General features: G+C 40.6%; 1 protein-coding gene across 9 annotated transcripts in view; it reads right to left on the reverse strand.

Moving 5' to 3' along the window:
- Window positions 1-654: 654 nt before the first annotated feature.
- Window positions 655-16,670, reverse strand: part of TRAK1 (trafficking kinesin protein 1) — a 125,943-nt gene continuing 109,927 nt past the window's right edge. For 7 of the 9 annotated variants that reach the window (XM_038391045.2, XM_038391044.2, XM_038391039.2 and 4 more), the window contains 2 exons: window positions 9,911-10,013; window positions 655-3,490 (listed from right to left, as the gene is read on the reverse strand). In XM_038391045.2, the coding sequence (XP_038246973.1) occupies window positions 2,692-3,490; window positions 9,911-10,013 (902 nt within the window). In that variant the 3' untranslated portion in view covers window positions 655-2,691. Of the gene's footprint in view, window positions 3,491-8,183; window positions 8,273-9,910; window positions 10,014-16,670 lie in introns of all 9 variants that reach the window. The other 2 variants (XM_038391046.2, XM_043508871.1) reach the window with 1 other exon arrangement.

Below are 16,670 nucleotides of genomic sequence, written 5' to 3' on the forward strand. Positions count from 1 at the left end.
CACACTCTGATTCTCTGTCTAATCTAATCTAATCTAACCTAATCTAATGGATCCTTTTGTTTTATTACTCTGCCCTCATTGGTATTTGTACCATTTTTCAATTTAATATTACTTGCAAATTTCATTAATGTGGTGTTTATTTCCTCTTACAAATCAATAATGAAGATACTAAATATGACTAGACCTGACCCAGGTCCCTGCTGGACTCCCCTGGCCTCACACACCATCTCTATACTTGGATGTTTAAACATTACCATTTTTATATAGCCCATAATCAGGGAGAATTCATGACCTACTCTGAACAGAATATACACACACTGTATAAAGTCCAAATGTATTATCTTTCTGGGGCTTGGGCTTTACTGGACAAAATGTTGAAATTAAAAAAAAACAAACAAAAAAAACCCCCAACAACCAAAACTTCATCCAGTTCTCTACAGTTGGTTGAAAAATACTGGGAAAAATAATTCCCATTTCATTTTTTGGTTCTTTTTAAACCAGTTTTATATTTAGCATAGTTTAGTCACCACAAATATTAAAAGCCATAATAGCTTACATTTCTTTTGTTCACTCAAGAAGCAATATGGCATTTTGAGGTGGAAGTATTTATCATCTTAAAAACCCAAGGATAAAACTGAGTAATACACAACAATATCACGTTTATTTTATTTTATTGATATTCATTAGTGAAGAAAATTTAAATTTTATCCTTCTGATGTGTTACACCCGCTTTCTGGTGATTGGACAGCTCCTATTGTTTACTTAAAGGCTAAATAATAATATACTTTCCAAATTGCATGATTAGCTTTTACATTTTTAATTCTCATATGGTATTGCTCTCTCTCTCTGGGTACATAAAATGGCCCATAAAAGTCAATGATTTTTCAGATCTAATTGTTATTCTATCTATTTTTAAAGATACATTCAAATAAAAAATTTTAAAGTTACTTGCAATAAGTGCACATATACAACAGCAAATAGAGCTGATGACATTTTACTAAAACTTTTTTTTAAAGTTCACAGAATAAATAGAAGTCTTCAAACACATGCAGTATTTGGCTCATGTGTTTTCTCTCAAAATATCATTGCACTATTGTAATATCTACTTCATTTTAATACATCCTTCTCTTGTCACAAAGACTAAAAGACAGTTCCATTTATACAAGAAATTATCAGTGCTAATGATTTAGTAACAGTCTGGTACAAATGGCAATTCACAGCAATTACATGTAGTGCAGTAGTGGTGGCAATAAATAAACTGGCTGCTTGATTTTAAACTTCACAGAGACTGCAAGGAAAAAAGCAGATCCTGATTTTTTAAATTAAAGCTCAAAAATAATCTTTCCTTGGCCACAGAAATAAGATCTTTTTTGTCCATTTCTATTTTAAGAGCTAACAAATATTCTTGCAAGCACCTAGCATAAAATTGGGAGGGACAGGAAAGAAAATTCTAACAAATACTGGGCTTTCCTAATTGAAAGCATATGGGCTTATTATAGCAGGGGGAATAAAAATGTTTTCAAATGGCTATTACTTCTGGCAAGTTTACAACACCTGGATGGAAACAGGTTTCTATGAAAAATGATGAAAGCTAAGTAGAAAATATTCTCACCCTGTTATAAAACCACTTAGTGGATTGATTTCTTTATATATATATATAAAATCTGTAGTGAAAAGGCAAATATAAAATCAAAAGCTGCTTTCCCTTGCTTGTACCATATTCTGTTACTAAATACTTCTGTGGTTCTTCCCTTCATGATATTTCAAGCACACACCTTTTTCAAAGACTGCTTTTGCTAAACTATATTTTCAAACAAGACTGTTTTCCAATCTATTCAGTGACTCTGGCTCCCAGGAAGTAGTTGCCATGTTATCTTGTGAAGTGTGAAAACTAGTCTCTTTAAGGATAGTTTGTAAGGTGTGATTTTCAGTGTCAGCAAGAGAACACAAGGTAAAACATTTTTCCTTCCACAGTCCAGTGCAATATTGAAAATAATAAAGTGAATCACACAGAATACAGATGTGCCAGAAGAAACAGCAGTAGTGGAAATGTGTCATTTTTCCAGGCACGTAGCAGGCCCGTTGACCTCAAAACATAGTACTAGTTCAAGTTTATCATACCAGGAAAAAAACAAAACAAAAAACAAAAAAATGTCTCATCTATTCAAGCATAACAGCCACACGCTCGGATAACCCACTTCATTCACAATGGCAAAATGAAATTAACACAGATGCTAAGCTGACTATTTTGTTTAGCACTTACCAAAGCACAAATGCTCCCTGCTGCTGATATTTCAATGTCTCAGGTAACATGGTCAATAACCTTGCTATGCTAGGTCAAGTTAGGCTAGCTACAGAATTCACTTTCTTCATGGATTGTTGGGTCTCCCCTCCCCACCCCCGCACCTTCAGTGCGTCTTTAAAAAAAACCCACCACCTTTCAGAAGGTTAGCAAGTTAAACCCTAATACAGCAACTGCAGTGTCAGAACATTTTGCACTCAACTGAACAGTAAAATAAAGAAATTAGTTACAATATATCTAGTACATATTTACAAATTGTACAAACTTTACACACTTCTCCCATTAGGCACAAAGTTGATTTGTCAAACTCAGGAGGCAATGGAAGAAAAAAAAATTGCAGGCGGGTTCTTGGTATCTCTTTAAAAGACTAGCCATAAAAATTAAGTCCTTCATCGTAAGCTAGTTTGCTTAGGGAGCTTGGCTCCCATTAGAATGCCAGAAGTGAGAGTTGCAGGGCCCTTCATCTGCATGCTGGAACCCACCATGGTTGGGAAGCTCCGATTCCTTCGAATGCCAGTGTTCAGCTGAATACCGCCAATGGCACTTGTTGCAGAAGGGCAGCCCAACTGAAGGCTTTCTGGGACCAAGCCTTGGGGAACAAAGGCCCTTACTGGTCCTTGAACCCCACAGAGAAGAGGTCCCTCGTCATCAGTTAAGGGAGGTGCTTGCGTTTGCCCCGAGCTAACTACTTTGGCAATTCCGAACCGCTTTACTTTGTCCACAAGGTTAAGGTTGGAGACAGACACATCGGTCTGACTCTCACTGTTCCTGATGTTCTTTTTCTCTCTCACCTCCTTCAAAATGGAACTGGCAGGTTTGGAAGCGAGGAAGTTGTCATAAGGAGGGCTGGTGCACTTGAACTCAAAAGCTGGTGGGGAAGAAGAGGGAGTCTGCATAGGTGAGTTCGGAGGAGTGGAAGGAATAATCGCCATTTTAGGAGAGTACGGGTTCAGGATGGTGCCCCTGCTGGCCCTGTCCCAGCTTTGTGGATTGTACACTGCTGCTGAGATCCCTCGTTCTTTAAGCAGCCACACCAGGCCCAAGGATGTGCTCATCGTAGTTGTGGATTCCCGAAGGTTAGTGAAGGATTCTGCCAAGCTTAGACGCCGAGGGGTGCATGGGGTAGCGACCGGGGTGCCTTTCAAATTGCCAAGGCTGCTGCAAGCTGGAGTAGGTGTTGCATTAAGGCTGAAAACAAAGGAAGAAAAGGTAAATTAATGAGCCCGGGTAATGATTTGCAACAAGAACAAGTATTCCATTTATAAGGGAGCCTGAAAAACTGATGCAAAAGATTCGCCAACTCTTGGGAACGCTGGATACAGGACATTGAATTCTAAAGATCATCACTTTGAACATCCGGAGCTCAGCTTTAAACACCATTTTTGTCCAGCATGGCTGGATTAATGATTTCCCAGCACCCCGCATCAAACATCCTTTGACTTAATCACAAATAAATGGTCTTTAATAATTCAGCTGCTAGAGCATTTCCTCTTTGGCTAGAATGGGATCAGTACTTGGCCCTAACTCCCAATGACTTCAATAGGGCAAGGTTTAAGTAAATTGGAGTTTGACCACGGACTTCAATGAGACCAGTATATGGCTCAGAGCGGCAACTCCCCGCCCACCAAACTGCTAATTGTTCCAGTAATGTCGTATCTTGCTGTCCCATGAGAGTAGCAAGTGGGTAGCAGAAACTGTTATGATCAATTGGCTGCAGAAGTGGTTGTAATAGAGAAGCTGGGAGTTGGTATTTTTACCATCTGTCTGATTAAAACCAGCCCTTTTATTAAACTGAGCAAAAAAAAAAAAAAAAAAAAAAGGGCGGGGGGGGGGGAAGACTTGTGCCCTGATTTTCAGAGGTGCTGACCACTCGCTACCAGAAAGACTCCCATTAGGTACTCCACACCTTTGAAAAAAGCAGGCCACTGATTATCAATAGTTTGTTAGTTGAGTAATCAATAACTCAGTAGCAAACCAAATACTAAATGGGTGAGTTTTATTGTTATGTTTGGTGTCCACAACTTTCATGCTTATTTGCATAATCTTGAACCAGGGAAAGCATTGAACATCCACTGCCCAACCCTCTCCCATCTAAAGAAACAAAGCAATTCCAACAGCAGGTCAGAAGGTGCAGGTCAGGAACAACCAGCACGGTAAATATAAAACACTGGCAACAAACACTGTAAACACACATACAGGCATATTTCTTGTATCTGACCAATAGTATTTTTGATTCTATTGGCTAAAAAAATGTATAACCGGTGGCACTAATTTTGATGAGTTTTCCTCTCCCCAGTGGCTGGTCCTTCTCACATGAATGAGGATTCAACTTAACTTGCATTTGTGAAGAATTAAAAGTACAGTGGTGACAAGAGGTACAATCTGGATCCAGTGTGCCTACATGCAAATTCTGAGGCCCCGCATCTTCAGCACCCTGCAGGCACATTGTGGTCACCCTTAAAAACTTGCTGTCTTAGAGAACACCTTACATAACAAAATAACTTTACCTCTGTAAGAGCCTACTGAAACCTACTAAAGTCAAAAGGAGAGCTCGTACTATCAGTGGAGACTGGGTAATACCCCATTCACAGTGTTCTAGGCATTCCCTACCACAAATATAGGTAACACTTCAAATACACATCTTCATGCAGGTGTGACAAAGTTCCTCCTCTGCCTTGATGGGTCCTGCGCTTATTGGAGGATTGGGTCGCTTCAGAGATTCACGGCAGCCCTCAGTTTGGCCACTTTTGCTAGTGGCTTAAACCTGCCATTCACTCAGCTAACCTCATCACTGACCAGCATGGAGAAAGGGAGGAGAACAATCCCCGCAGTATCTGCTGACCCACCTAGTGGGTCGGGGGATAGGCCAGGGACCTTGCTCTCTGTGGGACCCACAGTCCAGGTCACCTCCTCTTGTCTCAAATAGGGAGTTGAGGGGGATTGGGGGAAACGGGGCCCGCCCTCTACTCCGGGTTCCAGCCCAGGGCCCTGTAGATTGCAACTCTCTACAGTGTCTCTTGTAAAAGCTGCGTGACAGCTACAACTCCCTGGGCTACTTCCCCATGGCCTCCTCCCAACACCTTCTTTATCCTCACCACAGGACCTTCCCACGGTGTCTGGTAACGCTTGTACTTTGCAGTCCTCCAGCAGTATTCCTTCTCACTCTCAGCTCCTAGTGCCTTTTGCTCCCAATTCCACACACACGCCTCACTATCTGAAGTGAGGTCCTTTTTAAAACCAGGTGCCCAGATTAGCCTGCCTGTCCTAACTGATCCTGGTAGCTTCTTAATTGGCTCCAGGTGTCCTAATTAGCCTGCCCTAATTGCTTCCAGCAACTTCCTGATTGTTCTGGAACAGCCCATTATCTTACTCAGGGAAAAGGGACCTGCTTAATCTGGGCTAATATATCTACCTTCTATCACACTCATGTAGCCATCTGGTCTGACCCTGTCATACAGGTGAATTCCAAAATGCTTTACAGACTTTAGAGAGTGATTTCCAGCTATAGGGATCTCCTCACCCTTTACTGAAATGCAGCCTCTTTGGCCATGTCTCAATGAGAAAAAAAATGTTTTTGCAATCCAGTTTAACTCCCTTTAATGGCTGCATAGACAGAGTTTAGCACCTTTAAGAATGTTTGAAAGGGTTAAGCTGTGTCTACACGGACACTAAGGGGGAGGTTCAATTGAGTTAAGCTAAAGGCTTGTCTACTCTTGTAAACGTACCAAAATAGCTATTCTGGAATAATTATTTTGGTACATATCCAACTGCAGACAAGCCCTAAATCAAACACACACCTTTTCTCCCATGCAGACAATATCATAGGGTTTGCTGAGACTGGTCCTGTTTTAACTCTAGGGGCAGGTCTACACTTCAAACAGTGCATTGGCGCAGCTGTGTCGCTATGGCGGTTTAATGAAGATGCTCTACACCAATGGGAGAGAGCTCTAGTCAGTGTAGTTAATCCACCTCCCTGAGACGTGATAGCTATGTCAATGGGAGAAGCTCCCTCGCCATCATAGCGCTGTCTACCATGGGGGGGTAGGTCGATGTAACTATGTTGCACAAGGGTGTGGATTTTTCACACCCGAGTGACGTAGTTATACCAATGTAAATCTGCAGGATAGACCAGATAGACCAGGTAATGGATTGCCAATTAACTCAAGTTAATTTACACTACTTCAAATGCAAGTCAACACACTCCACAAATACTTCAACTCAGCCTAATTGGCATTTGGAAATGAATTAACCTGAATGAAGACAGGACCACAAACTCTAGACTAGACATACCCTGAAAGGGTGTAATATGGTGGCTTTTTATTTATTTATTTTAGACAGTTGTAAAGCACACATCATTAAAAGCACTGTTTTCAAGCTTATAAGCACCATTTAAGGAAGTCCAAGTCCTGTCCCTTTTCTGTGGCCAAGTAAGGCCTCCGCAAGCAGGACCAGCACAGTTCTGCTGTGGAAGATCAGGTAGCAGCCCATGCCCTGTACTCTATGCTCTGCTGGGATTCCCTGCACTTCAGCAGTGGACCCATAACACAGATCTGTTGACTATTCTAGAAAGAGAACATCTCAGTCCCCAGAGATTACTGCATTTTACTCTGCAGCTGTAGTTTGTCAAAGGGAAATCCAAATAAGGCCAGATATGAAGTGCAGTAAAGCACAGTGTTTGAATAGCTAAAGCAATTTATCCATCATAATTTGAAAAGAATCCTCTCTCAGCTACTATGGAATGTATTTCCTTGCACCACCTTGTGGCTTTTACCTGTAAGTGCAGCACTTGTCTCCAGTGCCAAATAGCTTGACATGCAGATGTACTGTGGTTAGTCTTTACTTATTACACTTCCTCACTGCTTGTCTGGGCAGTGAGCAAAGTTGAGGGAGGACCTCTCATTGTAGCTGGGAAGATAACACATGTCACCAGTGTGTACACACGCACACGCACACACACACACACACACACACACACACACACACACTGCAAGACTGTGAAAGGGAGGGAGGCTAGTGAGGAACTTTTCCTATGGCAATAGATTAAAGCTGAAACGTCATACCTCTGATTAGTTTGGCAACATTAAGAGCAATGGACAACATGACAAACACTATAGTACATCTCCTCAATTGGCTTAGAGTAGGGGTACAAAAGCGTGGGGGATGGGAATAGAGAAAACAGGAGAAAGTTTACTCTATGAACTGATTTTTAGTGTGAGACCAAAGAAATGTTGGAAACTAAACTTGGGACATTACAGATAATGGTCAATTTTTAAAGACATCCTATTTAAAAAAACAAACACACACACACCACCACTGTCATAGGTATTCTGTTTCGTTTCAAATTATAGACTAAATTGCTTTTGGTCTCCTTAGTGACTATCTTATTGTCAAGTATGCCCTCTCGCCACAGTCCTTCCAACTCCAATTTGATTTTATTTCTAGAAACTCAGGCTTACATTTCTGCTGCACTGTCATTGCAGATACACATTAAAATGCAACAGAGAGCCAGTGCTGCATGTAAACAGCTTTTATACTGGCATCACTTTCTTAATATTGCCTTAATTGGGAATACTGTGCCCACCCAACAAAACCACTGCAGAGTAGCCCAAATACAATCACAAAAACAAAAACAAATAAAAACCCAAAGGGGCCTAAATGCTTCAAACTAGAGACTGCTTCAGGGTAAGGTCAAGGAAAATCAACACCTTGCTTTGCTACATGAAATTTAGTCCGATTAGAATGTAACCTGGGTTAGAATGTTAGGTTAGAATGTAACCGAGTGGGTAAATATCTACACTTTTTGAGTTAGCTGGTGCCACACACACTAGAATTTCTTCTACATGACCCTGCCAGCACAGACACTGTTGTAAGTGTTGCTCACCCCCTGCCACGTTGGGTCATAGTGTCTGCCCTATATCTCCTCTCAGCATAACGTGACATAATGCAGTTTCATCCTCCTCCTCACATGACCTGTGAAGAATCATTTATAGTTTAAGCTCCTCCTCACCATCAGTTCTGTTGACAGCATCACATATTTCTGAATGAATGGTGCCAGGGCAACTAAGTCCCTGAGAATTTGCTAAAACGAAGCTGAGTTTAGTTACTGGTTGTAGGAAGCTTGTTAAGTTTAGTAACCAATGAATCTCAAGAAGATTGTTATGGCCATTATTAACAGCGCTTCAACAATGTCTACATTTTAGGAGAGGTATTGAAGCAAAATAAAAGTAACTTATTTAAATGGTGATACTGAAAGGGAAAAGCCACTCAAAGCACGGTTCTTAATTTCTACCACACAGAAATGTAAGTGTAAACAGTTCCATTTCCCATAATGAATTTGTACTTCCTTTCCAAATACCCACAATCCAGCAGGTGTTCACATTCCCCGAGTTCTCAAAAGTTCTGCTTTGGCCACCAGTACTCAGAGCCAATCTGATTTCTAAGCACTGCCCTTCATGAATCTAGATCTCTGAATTGGCTCATGAATGAAGAAAACAGTGGTAGTCTCCCTTGAGGAGGCTGAAGATTGTGGAAGGGGGAGAAAACTGGGTGTAGTCTTTCTAAATGGAAAAAATACTTTACACACCAGCCTCCAACTAGTTATGGTGGGTCCATCTTTAGGTGTGAATGTTACTATCTTTAGTCATCAAATCCTAACACTGTGCCTATTAGTGCCAATTATTATGAGATGACCTGTTCACTAGGGACTAGATTGAAACCATCAATTCATTTTCAAACAGTCACGCTGATGTGTGGCAGGGGGCCTTCAGCAGCTTAAAATTCCACCATCAAATTGAAGAGTTTGAACACTTTCTTAGCTTCTTGTTGAGACCTTTCCCTCCCCACATCTAGCCAGCACAGAATCCTCTCTTCAGGAGAGGAAAGTTATCTCTGGAGCTTCTAAAATTACCTCTTTGCTTTATTATTTATTTGCTCCCCTTGTACCAAGGGCCAGATATTTTCAAATATTTTCCTGAGGAACATATAATACATTCTTAGTCTCTCCAATGGTTGTTTAAATGGGATAACAAATTAATAGACTCATTAGTCACTCACTTCTCTACAGGTGAAATGTACCCCTGTGCAGAGAGGCAGCACAAAGCCTGTGTGCCACTTAAGTCTTATTTAAAGCATATTTTGAGGGTTTAAGTGGACATAGGGCTCCTTGTGTTGGTGCTCTGCGCTGGGGTGAGTTTTACCCTCAGACCATTCACACATTTGGTACTTAGGATTTATAACCAGTTGTGGGGGGGAGGCAGTGGGAACACTTTTATGGAACCCCTTTGTTCAAACACTGGTAGCATACCACTGGCTAAGAGACTTGCAGCTTCTGACCCATGTCAGATTTGAATGGCAGAAGGTAGATTCTGCAATATCTCAACTGGCTTGTTAAAGCCAGGCATTACACCTCCTTTCAGAATGGGAGGCGGTTGAGAGATTTGGCAGGGAGCTGGAGGCAGGAGAGAACACATTTCAGGTTTGTTATTCCCTCTCTCTGCCACACCCATGCATACCATTACTATTCCCTTGCTTATGCCATTCCTTTGCTTTTCCTCCCCACGGGACTGTGGCATCCCTGAACTGTGTGTGTGTGTCATTGAAAACCCTTACCTTGGAGTGACTCGTGTGAGCTCATCAGAAGGGTGCAGAATGCGGCAGGTGGTGAAGGTGAAGGTGGAGTTGGTTTGTGACATGCACTTCCCAGGATGATGTACTAAATTAAAAAAAAAAAAAAGGCAAATTCTTTGCATTTATATATAAAAAGAAAATAAAAAGTTCGGTGCGCTCACAAACAGATGCAAAAAGTGATGTGACACCTTGGACTGGATCGATGCAGGGAAGGTGAAATATACAAGCTTACTGGGTTATTGGAATTGGCACCCATTCTGCAAACCAGTCTCCACAAGTCTAAGTTTATTATGACAATATAAAAATAGTTGCTAAATTTTCCCACCATTACTTTCACCAGTCTAGTTTCACTGCTGCTGTCAAATCTTGCTCCAAACAGGTTCAGATGATACAGTACTTAAAATGACAGCTACTGCCACCACCAACACCCTTGACAGTGGCAGCAACAGTGGGAAATTATAGGAAAACATTCCCAGTGCAGACAAGTTTTCAGACATCTACAACATACTGAACACTCATGCAATTCAGCTTCTGGATTGATCCAGGCAAAGGCATCCCCATTACCTTTCATTTCAGTAATGGATCCAGCTATGCTATGTAGACTAAAGCTACAGAAACCATTACTAGCAAGTTTAAGAACATATAGTGACTCGTCTCTATCCAGCTTTCACAACCATACAGAGAATACTTTTACATTTTTGGATCCAGTACTGTACATCTGTGACATTTCCTTGTTTTTTTAAGACAGAATATCCTCAGCTGCAATAGATAGCAATTTTTGATTATTAATAAGTATATGCTGTGACAAGTATAGAAAAAACATTTTGGTACCATCAATGGTTACTTAATTTTAAAAATGTCACCTCTTACATTCTGATCACAGTATAGATAATCTGGGAAAGGGGGTGATCTGGTTTGTAGGGAAAAGAAACATTAAGTAGTTAAGCTGATGTATTTAAGTTCTTAGCAGAGTAGTGTGTTTGTGGGTTTTTTCTTTTTTTTTTTTATTTGCTATACAATGCAGCTGTGGAATATATTCTATTGCAAACTAATCAGAAAGTTTAGGAGCCATGCATCTGAAAAGCTTGAGGAACAACCAAAGAAGTTAAATACTATAATAAAAGATATCATGATTGCATAGGTTCTTATTTACTATCTGAGCTTTTAAAAATTAGTGGTGGCCAAAACAACATGCACAATAAACCATGCGTGTGATTTCCTTCCCCACCCCAGTCCTCTGCGGCATTTCCTGACTAGGCCACATTTTACTGTTGCAGTATGTGACTGATTGACAGATTGCCTGGAACAGACACCACACACCATTCAGAACTTCCAGAGATTCTCAGAAACAAGCAAGGCAGATTCTGATTGTGGCTGTATTTCCTCTTTCATTTGAAAGGTATTACAGCTCAAATACTCATGTGCAGCCAGGCAGTCCTTAAAGAAAGTAGGATATCAACAGGGTATAAGGTGCAAGAAAAAGCATGAGCAAAGTGAAAGGTGAAAACAGAAACAAGTGTCTAAGCACATGACAGGTGATTCAATATGAAGCTAGCTTCTCCATCTTTTTAATAATAGGAAATATTGCCATGTATTAATGGAAATTAATGTTTTTGGTTAAACGCACTGGGGTATCCTGTTAGGAAGTTTGGTTGTTAGTACAGTATTTTAAAAAAAAAAAAAGCCAACCAGCTCTACTTCACCTCCACAGATGATAATTATGACGGTTCAGGAATCCCGTTGCTTTAGAGATTAGTGAGAGCAATGTATTTATCTACTGTATAAGTGAGCACAGCCTAGCAATCATGATTCTCTGCATATTGTTGAAAATTAAAATAAAAGCTGGAGAAAGATCTCAAATAATGGACATGAAAAAAGTTATTTGGTGAAAACATCGAAGGACAGAAAGTTGAGATAAAAGAGTTCTTGCTAGATGACGAATAAAAACAGAACAATGAAAGGTTTTAGATTGTGAACCCAGCCCAATTATGCACATGGCTACAGAAAAGTAATCGTATTTCCCTCCCCTATTGATTGCAGTGGTCACTGAAGAAGACACCAATTGTGCTTCCCCTTAGATTTCAAATGGGCACATTGAAGATACAGCTGCATTAGCAAAAGCAAAACTTGTAATTAATGAGTCTGTGAGATAGGAAAAGGCTACTAAAAGTACAGCGTCACTGATCCCAGTAGTAAGGGATACATCAAAATGATTAAAGAGAAATCAATATTTAAAGCCATAGATTTAACCCTCCAAAATACCACTAGGAGAACGTGGACCAGCTTCATCCTCCATCAGTCAACAAAGAAGTCTATCAGATTGCCGTAGTATTTTCCATCCTTTGAACACAATATGAAGAGAGTAAGAACCCATCATTGTGAATGATCAGTACTACCCAAAGTTCAGGAAATGCAAACAAAAGAATGCTTATTCCTAAGCAAACCATCCTACAGAAACATGGGTCAGATCCTGAGCTGGCGTAAATTGGTGTGGAACTCAAGGGGACTATGTAGATTTATACTAGTTGAGGGTGTGGCCTGTTACATTTAAAATAATACTTTTCTGCAAAAATCATCAAATTATCAAGATGCAACAGCCAACTGCATTTAAGAAGAGGATAATGCTCTGCTCTCCCCTGCATATTCCACAACAAACATCTGCAATGCTGATGGATGGCAGGGTATCTTCAGAATCCTGCCTCAGTCTGTTTTATATACATTTCTTTACAGGTTTCAGAGTAGCAGCCATGTTAGTCTGTATCCGCAAAAAGAACAAGAGTACTTGTGGCACCTTAGAGAATAAGCTTTCGAAAGGTGCCACAAGTATTCCTGTTCTTATTTCATTACAGGGACACCTGCTAGAGCCCCTGACCATGTCTGTACTTTTATTAATAATCCTTTTTTAAAAGACAATAATTAGCAACTAAAATTCACAGTAGGATGAAAACAGAAATTAAGCAAAACACAATTTGTTTAAAAAAAAAAAAAGACAAGAAAGTCTCTTGAGGGACAAAAGTGATTTTATACCAATCAGTGCAGTTTAGAGCAGCTCAGGCCTGTTTCAGGTTCAACCAGGATATCTAAAGCCTTAAGGAGACATTCTACCAGCTAGATATAGCACAGATACAGCACAGCCATGCTCCTAGTGCTAGGATAATACTCAACTGGCCATTTAATCTGGTTTTACAGCCCCTCTGTGCCACCAGAGAGGCACAAAGGGGCTGTAGCAGAGCCTAGGCCTGCCTCACCCGCAGAGCACTGGTAGACAAATTTGGTTAGTGGAAGAAGTGAAAAAAAAATTACTGAAATTAACAGAAATGCATTAACATATAAAACTGGGTCCAGACTTTTGTTCTCCATTATGCCAAGCATGTTGATTGATCTTGTGAGAGGCTGCACTGAGTGGAATGCATTGTACATCTCTGCACTGCAGAATATTTCTCTCATCAGATCTATAGTTCCCCTGAAATAGGTGGAGGAATTGGAGAAGTGAATCAAAGTCTTGGATGGCCACAAGACATCTAGGAGAACTTAGAGACTAGGTTTGTGTTTTTTAAAAGCTGGAGTGAGCCATTCTGTCCAGCATTTCGTATGTGGGCTTGTGCTGAGGAAAGGATCTAATCCCTTGTCTTTGATTAGAGCGTGGGATCACCTCCCTCACTATTCTTCCGCAAAAGGACACTTGCCCTCTTTAGGGTCTGAAGCCACATTCACCTTTGCCTTCTTTAGCAGGGATTGGCTGGAAACAGGGATGGGAAAGTAAACTGTAATTGGGAGGAACTAGCTGATCTCTTTGGTGTGGTCAGGTGTTTAAAGCATTAAATATTTCTTTTATCACTGCAGTGAAATAAAAGTCATGGCTGCTTTACAGGGGATAGGAAGGAAGGAAGGAAGGAAGGGAGGATGACCAGTAATGCAAGACCCCTGCGAAGGCATCATTTCTTCGATGGTGCTATTTTTATATGAAATATGGAGTCCAAGGGCTCGACATCCATTATTAGTACATCATCATCAACAACATACCCCACAGGGGAGGAGAAATGCTTGAAGCTACGCAGCCTGGCAAAAAACATCGTCTGTGTCATCAAGTGGCACATGGCAAAGCAGAATGGATGTTTCAGGTACTTCCTATAACTCAGCATGGCTTATTCTCCTGGACAACAGAAGATGGCAGCTCTGACACGGAGAGAGAAAGGTCCCCTCCAAGGGGCTTTACCTTCTCTGTTGCTGCTGAACCTATAGCAGACTAATTCTGCTGATAGGAAACAGGGCCAGAAAGGGGAAGTTAATGGCTGAAAGCCTACCTCAGGCAGCCTAGTTATATCTGCTGGAGTCAAAATCAAACAGGGATAGTCTGCCAGAACCAGTCCGTGTAAAGGGGGCTGACATCTCATGTTTCGATTATCTGGGGGTCTCTACTGTTCAGAGGACATAACCCTGACTGACCCACAGGCAAGTGTCTATATGACATTTTTTCCTGTGATAACCCACAAAATTGACCATTTTGTCATCTATTATGCACTTCCACAAGCAAAAAATTTTTTGGATAGAGAGGAGGGCAAGCAAGGTATTTCTACCTTCATCCCTCTTCAAAAGTGATGTTCTGGAGCTTCTTCTCCACCCCCTATTCTGTGCTTGAGCAATGAATGGCTCTCTAAACAGCAAGCTTTCTTGAGTTCTCCATCATGAGTTAAAATCCTTAGACATTAGAGGAGGAAGGACAAAATTACCTGGCTTTGATGGAGAGACTGAGTCAAAGACTCTATATTAGTAATGTTATTTTACTTGGTTACTATTAATGGGTTTTATAGTAAAAACCCACCAAACAAAAAAAAAATACCCACTCCAACACACATCTTAACAATGCCTAAGATGGTATATCAATAATTTCTTATTTGTGATACATAACACATTAATTATACCTTGCATTAGAACCAAAGAATAAAACATAACTGAGCAAGGATGGTTTAATGAGTGAGCAACTGTTCGAAAGAATGGCCTATAATGGAAGCAGATACATTAGTTCAGCAAGGGTTCTGGTATCAAACCCTATTTTTGTGGAATCTGTATGATTTTTCTAGGCTGTTATTGACTGAGGTTGCTTGTCACAAAATATACAACCATGCAGTACAGAAATGAAGAGATTTCACATTTTTTAATCATTAATCTGGCTTCTACCTAACTGTAGGCAGGCTAGGATATTTGAGTCAAACTGTAATACTTTTAACAGCAATAAGCAAAAATTAATATTGACAACTCTTCCTTTTACAAAACTGCCTTTCAAATATTTATACCATCTTAGAAAAGATAATACAAATGTGCATCAGCACCTTGTTTTAAATAGGTATTAGTGTATTTTTATTCCTTTTCCATATATTGCTAATAATCGCTTGTAGACACATTAGTCTTCCTAAAAACAACTGGACTTAAGGCATTCATTATGTACTTCCACCCTTTTAGGAACTTGTTTCGAAAATCTCCCCTTCTCTCTACCTTTAAATGCCAAGTTTTGAAAAAGAAATGAGTGCCTGGGCCTGATCCTGGAATCCTCCTTCACACAAGTAACCTCATGCAAATTAAGAGCTGCAGGATCAACCCCTATGACCCTGAATCAGCCTACAGTTAAACACGCACTTAACTTTAATCATAAGTAGTCCTGTTAACTGCAATGGGACTACTCAGATGCTTAAAGTATTTTAAGTCCTTTGCTAGCTTAGGGCCTATAAAAGGAAGTCTCCATCTGAAATTGCCTTCCGTCTCATAAAAGGATTCTGTCAAGTTTTAGACCGAAAATGAGTTTTTTTTTTTTATAAAGAATGTATAGAAATATATTTAATGTGATTTTGTTGCAAAAGTTACTTATTTAGGAACTATGCTACATATTCTTGAACGTCATCTACTGGCACTTTTCCTATTAACTAATTATTTACAAATATGCAGAACAGAACACTCCTAATCAGCCTTTATTTCAGTGAAACATTCTTTAGTGGTTCTGAAAACTTCAGTTAAAGAGCATTGTCCGAGTACCTCAACCAGACAATCTGACTACAAACTGCAACTGACTAGGTCTGGTACAATGAAGGTTTTTTAAAAAAGGAAAGAAACAGCATAAAAGTTGAAAAAAAAATAGACGTTTAAGTGCTTTCAGTTTTAATAATCTCAGGTATTATTGGCACAAATAAGGCTATTTTTTAAAATGTATTGGGTTTTAACTTGACAGTACCCCTTTAATATCCTCACTACTTCAATTATGTTGAAGGGGGCAGGGCATTAGGGTGTCTGTGTGTTTGCGTCAGGGAAGCCTGGCTGTTTAAAAATAGCCAGAGCCTCGCGAACCAGCTGAGCGGCAGCGAACCAGCGGAGCAGCGGGGACAGCAGAGCAGCTCACAGCAGGAGTTTGCCTGGGACTGGTAAGTATCCGAGTGTGTGTGTTTGCTTGCTGAGGAAGTATCCGAGCGTGTGTTTGCTGGGAGGGAGCCTGAGTGAGTGTCTGATTGGCTGCTAGCCTGCAGGGGGCGGGCATTAGGGTGTCTGTGTGTTTGCGTCAGGGAAGCCTGGCTGTTTAAAAATAGCCAGAGCCTCGCGAACCAGCTGAGCGGCAGTGAACCAGCGGAGCAGCGGGGACAGCAGAGCAGCTCACAGCAGGAGTTTGCCTGGGAGTTCGCCTGGAGTGAGCCCAGTGAGGCTTACATCTTGCCAACGTCTCTGAGAAAGCTCCGTAGTAGGTAGGTGATATGGAAGG

This window comes from Dermochelys coriacea, chromosome 2, assembly GCF_009764565.3.
Source record: "Dermochelys coriacea isolate rDerCor1 chromosome 2, rDerCor1.pri.v4, whole genome shotgun sequence".
NCBI classification, from domain to species: Eukaryota; Metazoa; Chordata; order Testudines; family Dermochelyidae; genus Dermochelys; species Dermochelys coriacea.